At 38.5% G+C, this 13,830-nt stretch overlaps 1 protein-coding gene across 3 annotated transcripts in view; it reads right to left on the minus strand.

Moving 5' to 3' along the window:
- IL1RAPL1 (interleukin 1 receptor accessory protein like 1) overlaps window positions 1-13,830 on the minus strand; it is a 648,622-nt gene that overhangs the window by 320,372 nt on the left and 314,420 nt on the right. For all 3 annotated transcript variants that reach the window (XM_028727454.2, XM_028727453.2, XM_028727452.2), the window contains exon 3: window positions 4,894-5,173. In XM_028727454.2, coding sequence (XP_028583287.1) covers window positions 4,894-5,173 — 280 coding nt within the window. The remainder of the gene's footprint in view (window positions 1-4,893; window positions 5,174-13,830) is intronic.

Raw genomic sequence — 13,830 nt, forward strand, 5'->3', positions numbered from 1 at the left:
GTGGATATGCCTCAGTTGCTGGGGAATATGAGTGACAGAGTGCTATGCACTTATGTTTTGTTTGTGGGTTTCCTAAACAACTGATTAGTCACTGTGAAAGAAGGATGCTGGACTTGATGGTGCTTTTGATCTGTCTCAGCCAGGTTCCTTTTATATTCTCTTATGTTACTCTTGAACTAGCTCACTGCTGTGTGACCAAGAATATTACATACTGACCCAGAAAATCATATTGGTACAGGAGGAAGACAAGCTGATGCATCTGTATCAACAACTAAGGCTACTATATATGATTTAGAGAGGTCATGAATCAGCATAAAAATAAAAAAGATTTGGCCATACCCATTACCCAAAGGCATTTTTTACATCCCTATATTGATGTAATCCTAAATACCTGTTTTTTTAGCCAGGTATAAGAGCGTTCCAGATGATTGTCAGCAAAGTGGTTATCCTACCTGCTTGGCATAGAATGCTGTTGTAATTAGCTTAGGTCCCATGGTTACATATGAAAAAACTGCAGGCTTGAATATAAACTGGATGGTTCTTATAACACATGTTATAATAAAACTCCTATATGCTCCTATACATTGAAAGAAGCCCTACATCAAGCATGGGTATCCATTAAGCATAATCATTTTATGGGGAGTTGTAGCTGGCTACAGTAAACTATATTCTCCCTTAGAATCCAAAGACTGATGAGTCATTAAATTGAGACTGAACAGGGAAAAGTTTGAATTTGAAACCTAATACCATGCTAGAGCCACTCTAAAAACATAAAGGTTGTCTAAGCAGAATTCCTATAAAAATACATTCATTATACAATACCTTAGTCAAACAATAGTTAAATGCATCAGTGTGTCTAATGCAAGTCTTTACATTCAGTAATGGTCTCCTTCAATTTTTTCAGTGACCAATCTAGTGATGCAGACAAATTTCTGTAAATGAAAACCAGTTTATCCCACACAGTGAAAAGGCTCATAAAAGTAAATGGGCTTTATATTTAATGTGAACCCCTAGCAATCTCCTCAATGTCAATGCTCTTAGGGTTATAAGAAAAAGTTACAGCTGTGGTAATGCTGTTTCCTGGCTGCCGAATGTTAGTATTCATTCCCCATGGTAAATCCCAGATCTGTTGTCCGGTAGAATGCTTTTTACAGCATTTACAACAAAGAAGGTTGGGATTGTACCAATACTGTCTTCTTTTATTAGAATTCTGTCTTTTTATTACACACCTGGCATGGCATTAATATCTCCACTCATATGAGAGAATGGGGGTTAATGCTACCACAAATACAGCTTTATCTGAAGGCATTTTGACACAGATTGCCAGGTTACAACTTGGAGATTGATCCTGTATCTTTACATTTCTTACTTAAGTGGCAGGTTCATAAGCCAAATCTTTCCCTGCCTCTTTTGACTCTGGTCCCTTCATTTGTTTCCCTCAACAAGAGCCAAATGATTCCACAAGTATGCAGCATACCAGGTAAACAAGGATGGCTGAAGAGGTAGGAGAAAATAAATGGGACCTAAATTCTACTGTGTTATCTCATCCTGTGTTGGACATATAAGCATCATCTTATATGGGAAACCAGGAGCATGAGGGGCATTGAGGTTGACGTAGTGCAAACATACGATCAGCAGCACTGAATTGGCTGTGCCAGTGTGTTCACACTGTGCCAATCATGTTGCTGACTCGCCCCTCCCAGTACGCCAGAGTGATGACTATGACGAGAGATCAAGTAAGCAGCAGCGTCCCACCAACTGCTTCTGGACTGTACACATCTATAAATGTTTCGAGCTTCCAGCCAGAACACACCACAAAATCCATTGATACAATGGATCCATTCACAACTTAAGAATTCCAAACAAGCATTCTTCAAACTACAATATTCACCCAATGAAGTGGGAGTGGAAAAACAATTAAAAAAACCAAACCCTGACTGTACTCAGGAATAATCTACTAGAACAAACCTAGAAGAATGATAGAACATGTCATTTATAGTTCTCAGCTGAAACCGCTCAAATGTATCATCAATTCTATAACCAATACTGGACTAAGACACTTTCCATGGGCCTTGGGTGGTAGGCCAGCACTTGCTTATAGACAGTTTCTCTCCTAACTAAAACAGCTACTCACCAGCAACAGCAGGCCACACAGCAGAGATACAGACATAGGGAAGAGCCAAAACAGAGTATCTATCTATCATCTATCTATCTATCTATCTATCTATCTATCTATCTATCTATCTATCTCTATCTATCTATCATCTATCATCTATCATCTATCATCTATCTATCATCTATCTATCTATCTATCTATCTATCTATCTATCTATCATCTATCTATCTATCTATCTATCGATCTATCTATCTATCTATCATCTATCTATCTATCTATCTATCTATCTATCTATCTATCTATCAATCTATCATCTATCTATCTATCTATATCTATCTATCTATCTATCTATCTATCTATCTATCTATCTATCTATCTATCTATCATCTATCTATCTATCATCTATCATCTATCTATCTATCTATCATCTATCTATCTATCTATCTATCTATCTATCATCTATCTATCATCTATCTATCTATCTATCATCTATCTATCTATCATCTATCATCTATCTATCTGTCTGTCTATCATCTATCAGTCTATGTGATGTTGCCTTACCTATGTCAGGATGCATTTGTTATCAACAACTGTTTTATGGATTATCATGGAAAATTATGAAATTATCAGTGTCCTGCATTTTTTCCTGTATTTTATTTCCTCTGACATCACTCCTTACAATCCCCCCACAACCATGATATATACCTGTAACTTAGGACAACACTTTAATGCTTTTGATAAATTGCAATCCACAATAGCTTATGCAATAACCATTTGCTAACACTTAAAGAGTCCAGACTCTTAGAAAATACAGACGGCTTAAGCTTTTCGAGAACCCCACAGGTCAGTATATTCATCTCTATTACTAATAAATATAGGTCACTTATCATGCTAATATTCTTAATTATGATTTGAAATCCAACAATCAATAGCATGGCAGTTACAACCAGGTAAAGAAGCATGATGCTTTTTATGGTTCACAATAGGGAATTAAAAAGCTCAGCATTTATCTATAATGACTATAGATTGTTTAAATAAATGGTCAAAATTGTACAGCACTTTCAGCAGAGGGAACAAATTGTGAATTGACAGATAAACTGTATAAATTCGCTGTAAATATGGTTCTTTTACTGTAGGACACCATTAAGACATGTCCTTGAGTCTAAGCAATTATTGACCTTTACAGCCTCTTCATGTGTTGTACTTCCTTTCTGAAAGTGGATATAATAACAATAAGGAAAAATACTTATTGTAGAGAATGGAGTGCATAATGAGGTAAGACTAGATGGGAATCTGCAGAAGATAGGAAGCTATTGCAATTATTTCAATAAGTATCAAGGACTAAAGATGACAAAGACTGCATGGTCCACTTCTGGGTTTTCTCACTCCTGGTTATGAAGTCAGACAATCTTTATAACAGGTGTACTTTCTTCCCAGTCACACTTTCAGGAGTGTAATTTATTATGGATCTTGCAGTATGCAGGTAACTGAGTCATATCTACAGATATGTGTCAATGAAGAGCTATCAGAGCTTTTACAGTCTTTCTGCAAAGGGCAATAAGCAAAATGTTACAACCCATTTAGCAATAAACTGTGCATTTTCTCTGCAAGGCTTTTCCTGCATTTTTTATGTGCATCATTTAACCTATCTCTAAATTTAATTCTATATTCTCTGGTAATTTTCAAAATCTGAGTTGGAGCCCAGATGGTTTCTGTTTTCTCCATGGGCAGGAAAATATATCTCAGTATGAATCACTTTAGCGATGCAGAAAGAAGTGGAAAAGCAGAATATGCATTTCAAAAGCAAGAACTGTGAGAAGTGATGCGCTGTATGGGAGCTGCTTGTGTCCATGTATGCATCATTTAAGAAGGCGCTGAGATAATCTCAGTCCCATTGCAGAATGCAACTGAAAGATGGCTATAAAACGGTGCAAGTTAAAGAAACTGTTTTTGTTCAACCAGCTCTTCCTTAGCAATCATTTCTATATATATTCTAGTAATTCATATTTCCATCATGTAGAAAACTCTGCAGATTTCAAACAACAACAAAAATCCAGGGGAGGAGGGCAGACTGGATTTCCTTGTCTTAGGGAATGCAAGGATCTGTCAATTTCAGTTCCCTCGGTCTTTCATTTTTCTAATTCTCCATTCAGTTTTTCACATTTTATAGCAATTTGCTTTATAAAAAATCCATCAGCATTTTAGTGTGATTTCCCTCCCTAATAAACACATTGGTATATGCAGTTTTGACTAATGCGTACATTTTTGAAATTTATCCAATGTAGTACATTTTTGTATGTTATTTTCACTAATATCTTAATTATTATGCACAGCTTTCACCTAATACATGGTTGCAGAAATGCATTGCAAAATAGGGATAGGTGTGTTTATGTTTGCATATAGTTTCAGAAAGTGTGAATTTGATAGATTTGACTTTGAACACATACTGAATTGAATTTCTCTTCCATCCCTAGCTAATCTTAACACTTCCAATAAGCAATATTTTCTTTTTCAGGGGACAGCAAAGTCATAGATACAACTTTTATGCCTATCCCAAATGATGACATGACAAAGATGGTATATTTGAAGCAAACTCATCCAAGGTCTACATATATTAATAAAATTATTTTCTATTATAAAGCAAATAAATGTAAATATACTGAAGAGGTAAAGATCATGGTTCAGTTGATAATATAAGATTCATCCGGTGCTGTAAAGACAAAGAAATGTTTATATAGCTTTCCTTTGCGACTTGTTGAAAAATGTAAACCACATACCTTATGACACATGCATAAAGCCCACTGTCTTGGGGCACTGTTGGACGAAACCAAATGGCATCTTCCTCTTTGCTCATTCTAGTTCCATCAAAAGCTATAGGCTCCTCAAAATCTCCAGGTCCAGAGCTTTTGTACCACATTAAACTGAGTCCAGCACTTTGTGCTAGGGTGTAATTAGCTCTTATATATCCATAAAACAGTGCACACTTTATACGAACAGGTTCTCCCACTAAGACTTGATACTTCTTGTAATCCACTGACCAGTCAGTACATCCATCCGCTAAAAGAGAAAAGAAGAAGAAAAGACAATTATGTGGTATACTGCTGAATATACAGCACAGTTCCTACTTAATTTGTAATCGTACTTCTTTGAAGTTGTCATGCCAGAGTTATTGATGCAAAGCAAAATACTTTAGATTGGTTTCACTGAATATGCAGCCAAGACTGACCACAAAAATTGCTTTCCCTATTGGTGCCATATTTTCCACAGTGTGGGACAATCAGCAAATCTCATCAACCTACTGGATAATTTAAGTGATAAGTAAGAAATTATCCTTTCTCTTCACTATATCCTTAGGCTGAATTATCACAAAATATTTGATTGAAATATGTGCAACAGAGTCCATCTAGCCCAGAGGGTGTCATAATCACTGAACAGCATTAATCAAATATCTTCAAGTTAATAACAGAAATGAAAGAAGGGAATTATCCCATCTTTTTAAAAATGTGGCAAGTTAATGGCTGCAAACTGGAAAGTTTAGGTTAGATCCTATGTTAGGGGGAGGTGAGGTATTAATGTTAAGCCTAATTGCACAGCAGAACAAAATGTCAAGATAAATTATTCAGGTCATTATGACTGGGTATTCAACAGCAAATTTACTGGAAATATCTGACTTTTCTGTATTTAAAATTACTAGGAGTTAAACAAAATCATCCAAGTGGTTATGTGAGTGAGTGTGTATGTGTGTGTGCGCGCACACACACACTTATAAAGATTATAACTGCTAAAACTATCTAATCTAATCTGATCCTGTGAGATAGAACAGGATATTTACTCTGAAGAGCACCACTTTCCATTTAATCTACTTATTTATAATGATATGAAAGGGGAGGACAATATTCTAGACTCCTGTCTTGCTTACAGCCAGCCAGAGCTGAATATGCAATTCTGAGTTTCTCTCCTTGAAAGCTTGGGGCAGGCCTAACTCTAAATTTGGAGGCCAGATCTCTACTGCCTCCCCCACAAGCCCCCTGCAAGATCCTTCTGATTTTGGTAGTGGCAAAGAGGAAAAAATAGATACAGTCCTGAAGTGAGTGGAACCCAACATTTGACCATTTGATGACTGGATAGAGGGTAATAACTTCCTCCTTAGCTGATCTGCATGGACTGTGCACCTGTGTGAGTAAGAGTGCGTGGAATGGCCACATCCAATTTTGGCCAATCCAACCACTTGTATGTGGCCTCAGGGGGTTGGCCAAAGTTGAATGTGGGCTTCAGGCCATAAAGGGTTAACCATCACCTCCTTAGAGCATTGCTGAATGCTAGACAATATGATAGACATGATCCCACAGCTAGGCAAAACCTTAAACAACTCCAGAGTTCAAGTTACAAGAACAGCTTTATTTAAGTCAGTATAAGAAAAAGGGAGGAGTTTTAAAAGGGGGGGGGGGGAGTATTCACTATCTTGAGTAATGTACAAATATCTTCAATTAACATGAAACCAGCATGGGTTATCCCAGGCCATGCATCAAAAGGCTTAAGAGACAAAAGAACATGACTTTTTTTTAGCCCCTGGAGATTCAAGGCAGGCAGGGCTGTTAGTCAGCTAAAAGGAAGACCACCTAATCAGCATTGTTAAAAAAGTAGAGGGGGTGGGCCTGCAAATAACACTTTTGCCAAGTGTTTTGTAAGACAGTTTCCTTACTCCTATTTGAGGCTCTGGAGGCTGACATGGGAGTACAGGGGCTATATTAACAGCAAGAAGGTTTAGAAGCTGTTGCAGGTCCCCAAGGGTGTGACTGCCAGCTGGCTGTCCAGCGCATGGAAGCCCCTTCACAAGGGATTTGGAGAAATCAGTGGGGCTGCCCACCTGTCAATCATGTAGTATTATAATGGTGTCATGTGGCTGACAGGTGGGTAACCCTGCCAACCTCTAAAAATTGGCCCATGAGGCTACGCTTGTCTTGGGGACAGTGGTCATTAGATGGCTACAACAGCTGTGATAGCTCTGTTCTTAGAAAAGTGAAGCTTGTATACATAAAGAACTATCTATATGTGCCTTTGTTCATGATGTGTATATGATGGCGGGTTCAAAACACAATATAACAGCTCATGATTAACTCAATTATCCATTTTCATTCGTGGTTAACAGAAGTTTGGCTATGCAGAACTGTTAGACTTCAGTTAGCTCAGCTGATAATATATCATGCTGTAACACTCAATGATTATCCATTTATTTGTGGCACTTAAAATCCACATCTGCATATTTATTATGTTGGAAACCACTTTGCTTTCAATCTGTTCAATGAGTTCACCATGCTTTTAAATTCCAAAAAATACATACTATAAAGGAGTATTCAAATGAGTCCTGGGAAATGCGAAATATTTTTAAATCTTATTATGGTTGGCTTGTTGCAATTGCAACAAATTCAGAATATCAAAGCTAAAATACAGAGACTATTATCATCATAATAGCAATACTATATCATGAATCCAAGTTTGGAGAAATAGCAAAAGTCTCATCAAAAGTACCTTACACTTACTGTTAAACACTGAATCCATAATCTTAGGCACACAAACCGAAACTCATTCCTGCTGAGCTAGTGAGGGATAGATGTGTGGCTTCTAGAGAAATGAAGTCACTAAGAAGGCTTCCCAGCTATCCCACATTTTCAAACCATGATTGGATCCTGCCAGTCCTTGATAATTCCAGGTCAGTCCTGAGACCTTGTCTGATCAAGAGGCACCACTGTCTTTTTCTACCACTATGAACCTGGCAATACATTACATACACCAAATGTAGACATATGCAGCTAACCTCTACCTGTTCTAAATTCTGAATCTCTGCCAAGAAGATAAGACTGAAGGAAAAAAACACAGGATAGAGATTTTGCTGAGCATTTTTTTTAATCATTTCATTATTTGTCTATATTTAAGTTTCTCCTTAGAAGCCTCATTCCGTGCCCCAAAAGTGTGGGATGCCTTTCCCCAGTGGTTTTGCCCAGTATCTTGCCCGTGCGATGGGCTTGTGGAGAAAAAGTTGTCCCACAAGTCCTTGCAAAGAGGAGGGAAAAGCCTATATGGCAGTTTCCCCTGGAACAGCTTCCCATTCATCCTCAGCTTGGAGCCTTCATTGAAGAATTTTGGGTTGCTGGTTAACAGGATCAGAAATGATTTTTTTCTTTCAACCTGATTGGCACTTGGTTGAGGGTATTTTGCTTTTCCATCAGTGAAATTATGACCTTCCTTTGTTAGGCAAAGAAGTTGTTTCTTGAGGGCAGAAATGGCATTGGGCAAGATCAACATAGCATAAGAGGCCCCCATAAGGGGTCTGAGGGGAGGACTGACCACAGCACTCCCAAGCTTAGGTTGGGGTATCTGCCTGGCTAGAATCTGCACACAGGTCACCCAGTGAGAACTTGCTTGCCCTGCCTCCTGCTGTCAATAAAGAATTGGCCTAATTTTATCCCACCACCATTGTACAGTCTGGTTATTTTGCTGCTCTCATGGGTCACATAATGCGCTTGCCTGGGCAATCTAATTTTCATCTGGAGTTGCAAGCAGAGAGCAGGGGAAGTTATTCCTGCACAAAAATAAGCTGAAAAGCAGCAGCCAGTTATGTCTGTTCTCCTGTGTTTTTAACTGAAATCCCATTCTCTCTGCTTATCTCTGGGAGAGCCTTCAGTATTCTCAATAGGGGTGTGCATCAGATTTGGGCAGATTCCATATCTGAAACAAAATCAGGCTCTTTCTGAAGGATTTGGGACTTCTGACCTAAAGTGAGATCCTTCCAAAGAACTAAAAACCAAATCAGAGGACACCTAACTAATTTGGGGCAATCCATAGATTCTGACATTAAAAAGCAATAACAGTACAGTATGTCTGCAAAAAGAAAGAAAGAAAGAAAGAAAGAAAGAAAGAAAGAAAGAAAGAAAGAAAGATGGCTCTCCAAGCTTTCAGTATAAGATATATACTCTAGGATGGAGAGAGGGCAAAGGGATAACTCTTTTGCCTATTTTTTTAATATGAGAGGGCTCTCCAATCACAGCGCTTTAGGGGGAGGGATTTTGCAGTAATATATCACCTTATTCTTGCTTTTGGTGCTAGTAAATTCTGCAAGTGGTACTTGCTGAAAAAATGCTGAACATTCAAGTCTTTCTACTTCTGTGTCATATGCCTAGACATCCACTCTTGTCAAATCATTTTTGTCACCGCAGGAAAAACCCTGTTGTTATTTATCTAAAATTTTGCAGGATTTATCCCCTTAAAAGGAGCTGCCAACCTTGCAAATTTCACCCACTTCTGCTTTTAAAAATAAAATAAAAAATTGAAAGGTGAGGAGAACACAAATCCCAGACTCTTCATGTGAAAATTGGCTGACCTTAACCACTCTTGGAGGACTACTGTGCTTGTAAATCTATCCAATTATGTCAAAAGGGGGTGGGGAGTTATAGCTGTGCTTAAATATCCCCAATAATAGCAAAAGGAAAGGCACAAAGTTTTGGATATACTGAATAATGATTTGGATTTGAACCTGAGCCAAATCGAAGCTTCTAGATTAATCTAAACCAAACTGCTCTGTTTTCTGAAGCACTGTATCAGGGTTGAAATGAAACCTTTTCAACAGCTAAAGCTTGTAGGCTCCAAATGACAATCACTTTTCAAGTGTAATGTTTTATCAGGTCTTCATTGCTTGCCTGCAATATGGATTATCAGCCAACTGCTCGTGTTCCTGTATCCAGTCTTTCTAGTCCTTTTCTGTCATCCCCTAGACATGCACCAAAGTACACACATTTCTCAAAAGAGCTTTCTTATTTTTATTTTTTTAATTTAGGCTAGTGATCAGAGACAGGTGCTACCGGTGGTGGTTATTTCAGCATTTTGCTACTCATTACCATTTTCATTTATGTAAATTCACCATATTTATGTTTTAACTTATTACCCACCCAGAACTGAATGAATAAAAAAAAATCTGTAATTGCCTGCCAAACTTATTATAATAAAGGTCACTGTGGTACCTATGAAGACTATAAACACCATATTTAACCATGAGAACTGTATACAGAAATGGGTGGCTAAAATGTATTATTAATATGAGTTACATGTAGCCATGCATATGCACTATACTTGAGAAAAAGTTTTCTAAAAGCCCATTCCAGATAAATGCAGATGCAGCAGTGGTTGGAGGAAAAAACAGTTAAAGGATAATAATGAATGGATTAGCAAAAAACTAAAAACAGGCTCTATTTATATTTTGCTGTAGTGGTTGCTATGTCTAGTCATGGTCGAAATCTTCATTAATGACTTAGATGAAAAAGCAAATAATACACATGAGCAGTAAACTTGCAAGTCAGGTGGCTAGAAATTGTAAAAAAGAACAATTTGACCTATTACTATATTGTTCACTACACTTATCAGCTTCTTTTTATCAGACCATTTCCCCTTCTTCAGTCCCATCTGTGGAATAAATTGTTGCAGTGATGATAAACTGATAGATTCACTAGGCTCAAACTTCCCTCTGTCTAAATTTCCATTACCACACCTTCCTACTACCAATCATACTTCCTTCTTACTTTTATAATTGAGGAAACACTTGAATTATTCAAAAAAATGAAACTTCAGAGATCCTTTCAATGAAGTGGCTGAAGTACCTAATCTCTGTTTTAAGCTGCAAACAGTTATTGCACCTGATAATAGCACAATGTAGGGAATAAGATGAATATCATTTACCCAGTTGTTTCCTTGAATAGCTTTTGCGGATGAAGTAAACCACAGTATATCACTGTCCTCATAATGAGATCGTTCTGCTGGATAAACAAGCTCCCTGCAGGCTATACCTGCTGATCAGACCCAGCGAACCAAATATTTAACCATTCTGAGGGGGCCCTCGCCGCCATCCTCAAAATTGCACACACTGATTCAAGGGAAAATTTGATTCAGAGAAGTAGAAAATTGAGCCACTAACTCCTAGGTCTGGTGCTACAACCTGGTTTAATAACAGAGCTTCAATTCAATTTCTACGTTCTGTGAGGTAATACAAGTCCCAGAGTTTCCAAGAAATATAAATTCCTGTTATATGTTACCAATTTAAGTAGAGAACTAAAACAAACCAAAAGTCCAGAAAGGGAAACTGTACAAACAACATGTAAAAAGGACTGTAATAAAAACCATAGAAGATATGAAAATTTTTACATGCCTGTATTTACAAATAACATAAAACACGAAGGCTTTTAAGATAAAGATTTTTTAAATCCTTCATTCATATCATAATTGCCAGCTAGCACTCCTACTGTACCATGGCTAGCTATCAACAAAACTAGTATGTTCAGAAGCATCTTTGTATATTTTACAAATTGTTTCTTTTTATAAGTTTAGCACAATGGAGTTTTTTATAAGTTTAGCACAATGATTTGTAATTTAGCAAATGAGGTAAATAATATTTGTGAATTTGTTTCAGACGTGCAGAGAAATTTTGGGAGGGGCAAAGGAGATAACATGTGGAGATGCTGCATTACGAATGGATGAACCTGTCAATTTTGGCATCTCTCGATTTCTCATTTTTCCAGTCTTAAATTCATTCCACATCAGTGGTTTTATTCTGTTTTTAAATTAAAAGGTCCTTACGAAAATTGTAAATTTGTCCTAAAATGCTAAATTCTGCACACAATTTTGCCAAATATAAACATTTTTGCAATCATCTCTAATATAATGCATTTTTGTATGTTATATTTTCTGACGTATGCATTTTAGGTGTACAGTGGTACCTCGGGTTACAGATGCTTCAGGTTACAGAAGTTTCAGGTTACAGACTCCGCTAACCCAGAAATAGTACCTCGGGTTAAGAACTTTGCTTCAGGATGAGAACAGAAATCACGTGATGGCGGTGCAGTGGCAGTGGGAGGCCCCATTAGCTAAAGTGGTGCTTCAGGTTAAGAACAGTTTCAGGTTAAGAACGGACCTCCAGAGCGAATTAAGTTCTTAACCCAAGGTACCACTGTACTCTCCCTTATATTAAAAGTATTTTTGAGCTCAAATTTTTCATAACAAAATTCAAAGAAGTGCAAATTGAATTTTGTTCCTGTCCCTAGTCCAGAATGCATTGTTTGGTTTTAATTTAATTGGCTAGCTAGTGATCATTCCACCAAAACTAAGCTAGTTTACGTCATTTGCAGCTGACACCAAGCTGGGAGGAGTAGCTAATGCTGCAGAAGACAGAAATGGGATTCAATATGGCCTTAACAGATTGGATAACTGGGCCCTAACTAACTTAATTTCAATAGGGACAAATGTAAGGTTCTAAACTTTGGCAAGAAGAACCTGCTTCATAAGTATAAGGCTATGGACACCTTGCTTGCCAGTTGTACATTTTAAAATGGTCTAGTGGTTGGAGTACTGTGTGTGCGGCTGTCTCCTGGTGGGCAAGCTTCAAGCTTTGCAAGAGAGCAGCTTCAGTCTCCAGCTAGTAAGACATGGTGCAAAGGTGTGGGAGGGCTGCAGAATGGAAAGAGGAGGCTTTGGGGGAGGCAAGGAAGGGGGGGGGGTAAGATGAGCACCCTCACACCACCACAGAACCTTCTCTCATTCCAAAGACATGTTTCAAACAGTCAAAAACACTCAAGGAGGGTGCAAATCAGGATAGGAGAGGGGGTGGTTTGAGCCCCAACAGAGAGGCTTGGAGGGCTGTATTTGATTCCCGAGCCCGATGTTCCCTAGCCACATTCTCACCTAACACCCTTAAAAAACAACAGGTTTGTTAAGTTTGCATCAGGTAGCAAAATATCTTGGGCTGGTCCTGGTATTGGAACACTCTGGGGAGGAACCCACAGCACCACGGAGAGCTCCTAGAGAGCAACTTCTCCCACAGCACCACGGAGAGCTCCTAGAGAGCAACTTCTCCCAGAAAAAGTTGGGCATTAACTGAGATTTTTGGAGTCTCTATCTCCAGCCTGCCTCTGCTAGGCTCTGTTCCCTTTTGAAGAACTAGAATCTCTAAAGGGCTAATCCTGTGGCCAGAAGAAAGGCAATTCTGCATTGGACTGGCAAGGTAGTGTGGGAAGCACAATTATCCAAGCACAGGAGAAGGTGCCTATGAGGTCCTGGTTCCAATTCTATGGCCCCTCGTGTCATGGCATTTGGTTCAGTGTGCTGCAACCTACTAGATTTGATCTAGTATAATCCTGTTCACTAGATCCCAACTTGGTGCCCTGGTTGCTGCTGGACTCCATGCTCATGTCATCTTCTCCTCGAAGTCACCATTCATACACACCCCATCTTAGTGTGGGGGGATAGAGAGTTTTAGACTCCCCATCCTGGCTTGTTGAGACTTCAGTGTGGCTTTCCCTATTGGCAATGAGAACACTGGCACTGGGAACAGCTAAGTAGCACACAGAGCTGTTATATGAGCAGCAAGGAGGGGAAGGGATGAATCAGCTAGGGAGAGACTGTGTGGTAACCAGTTGTAGGTCACATGCATCTATAGGCCTAGGATTCCCCACAAGTGAGGGCTCTGAAATGCTCAACACTTCCTCTGCAAAAGTTGATGGAATAAATCAGAGAAATCCATATACTTCAGCTTAATCAAGAGTCTCTGGGATGGTTCCAGTAGACTTTGGTGTGAAATGTAGTTTCAGAATAAGCTGTCTGCGGATCTCATGGTTCAAAATATATGTGCAGCTTCTTCCCTTCCCTTTCAATTCACATTGCACTATGTATCCTCA

The sequence above is a fragment of the Podarcis muralis genome, chromosome 4 (assembly GCF_964188315.1).
Source record: "Podarcis muralis chromosome 4, rPodMur119.hap1.1, whole genome shotgun sequence".
Classification (NCBI taxonomy): domain Eukaryota; kingdom Metazoa; phylum Chordata; class Lepidosauria; order Squamata; family Lacertidae; genus Podarcis; species Podarcis muralis.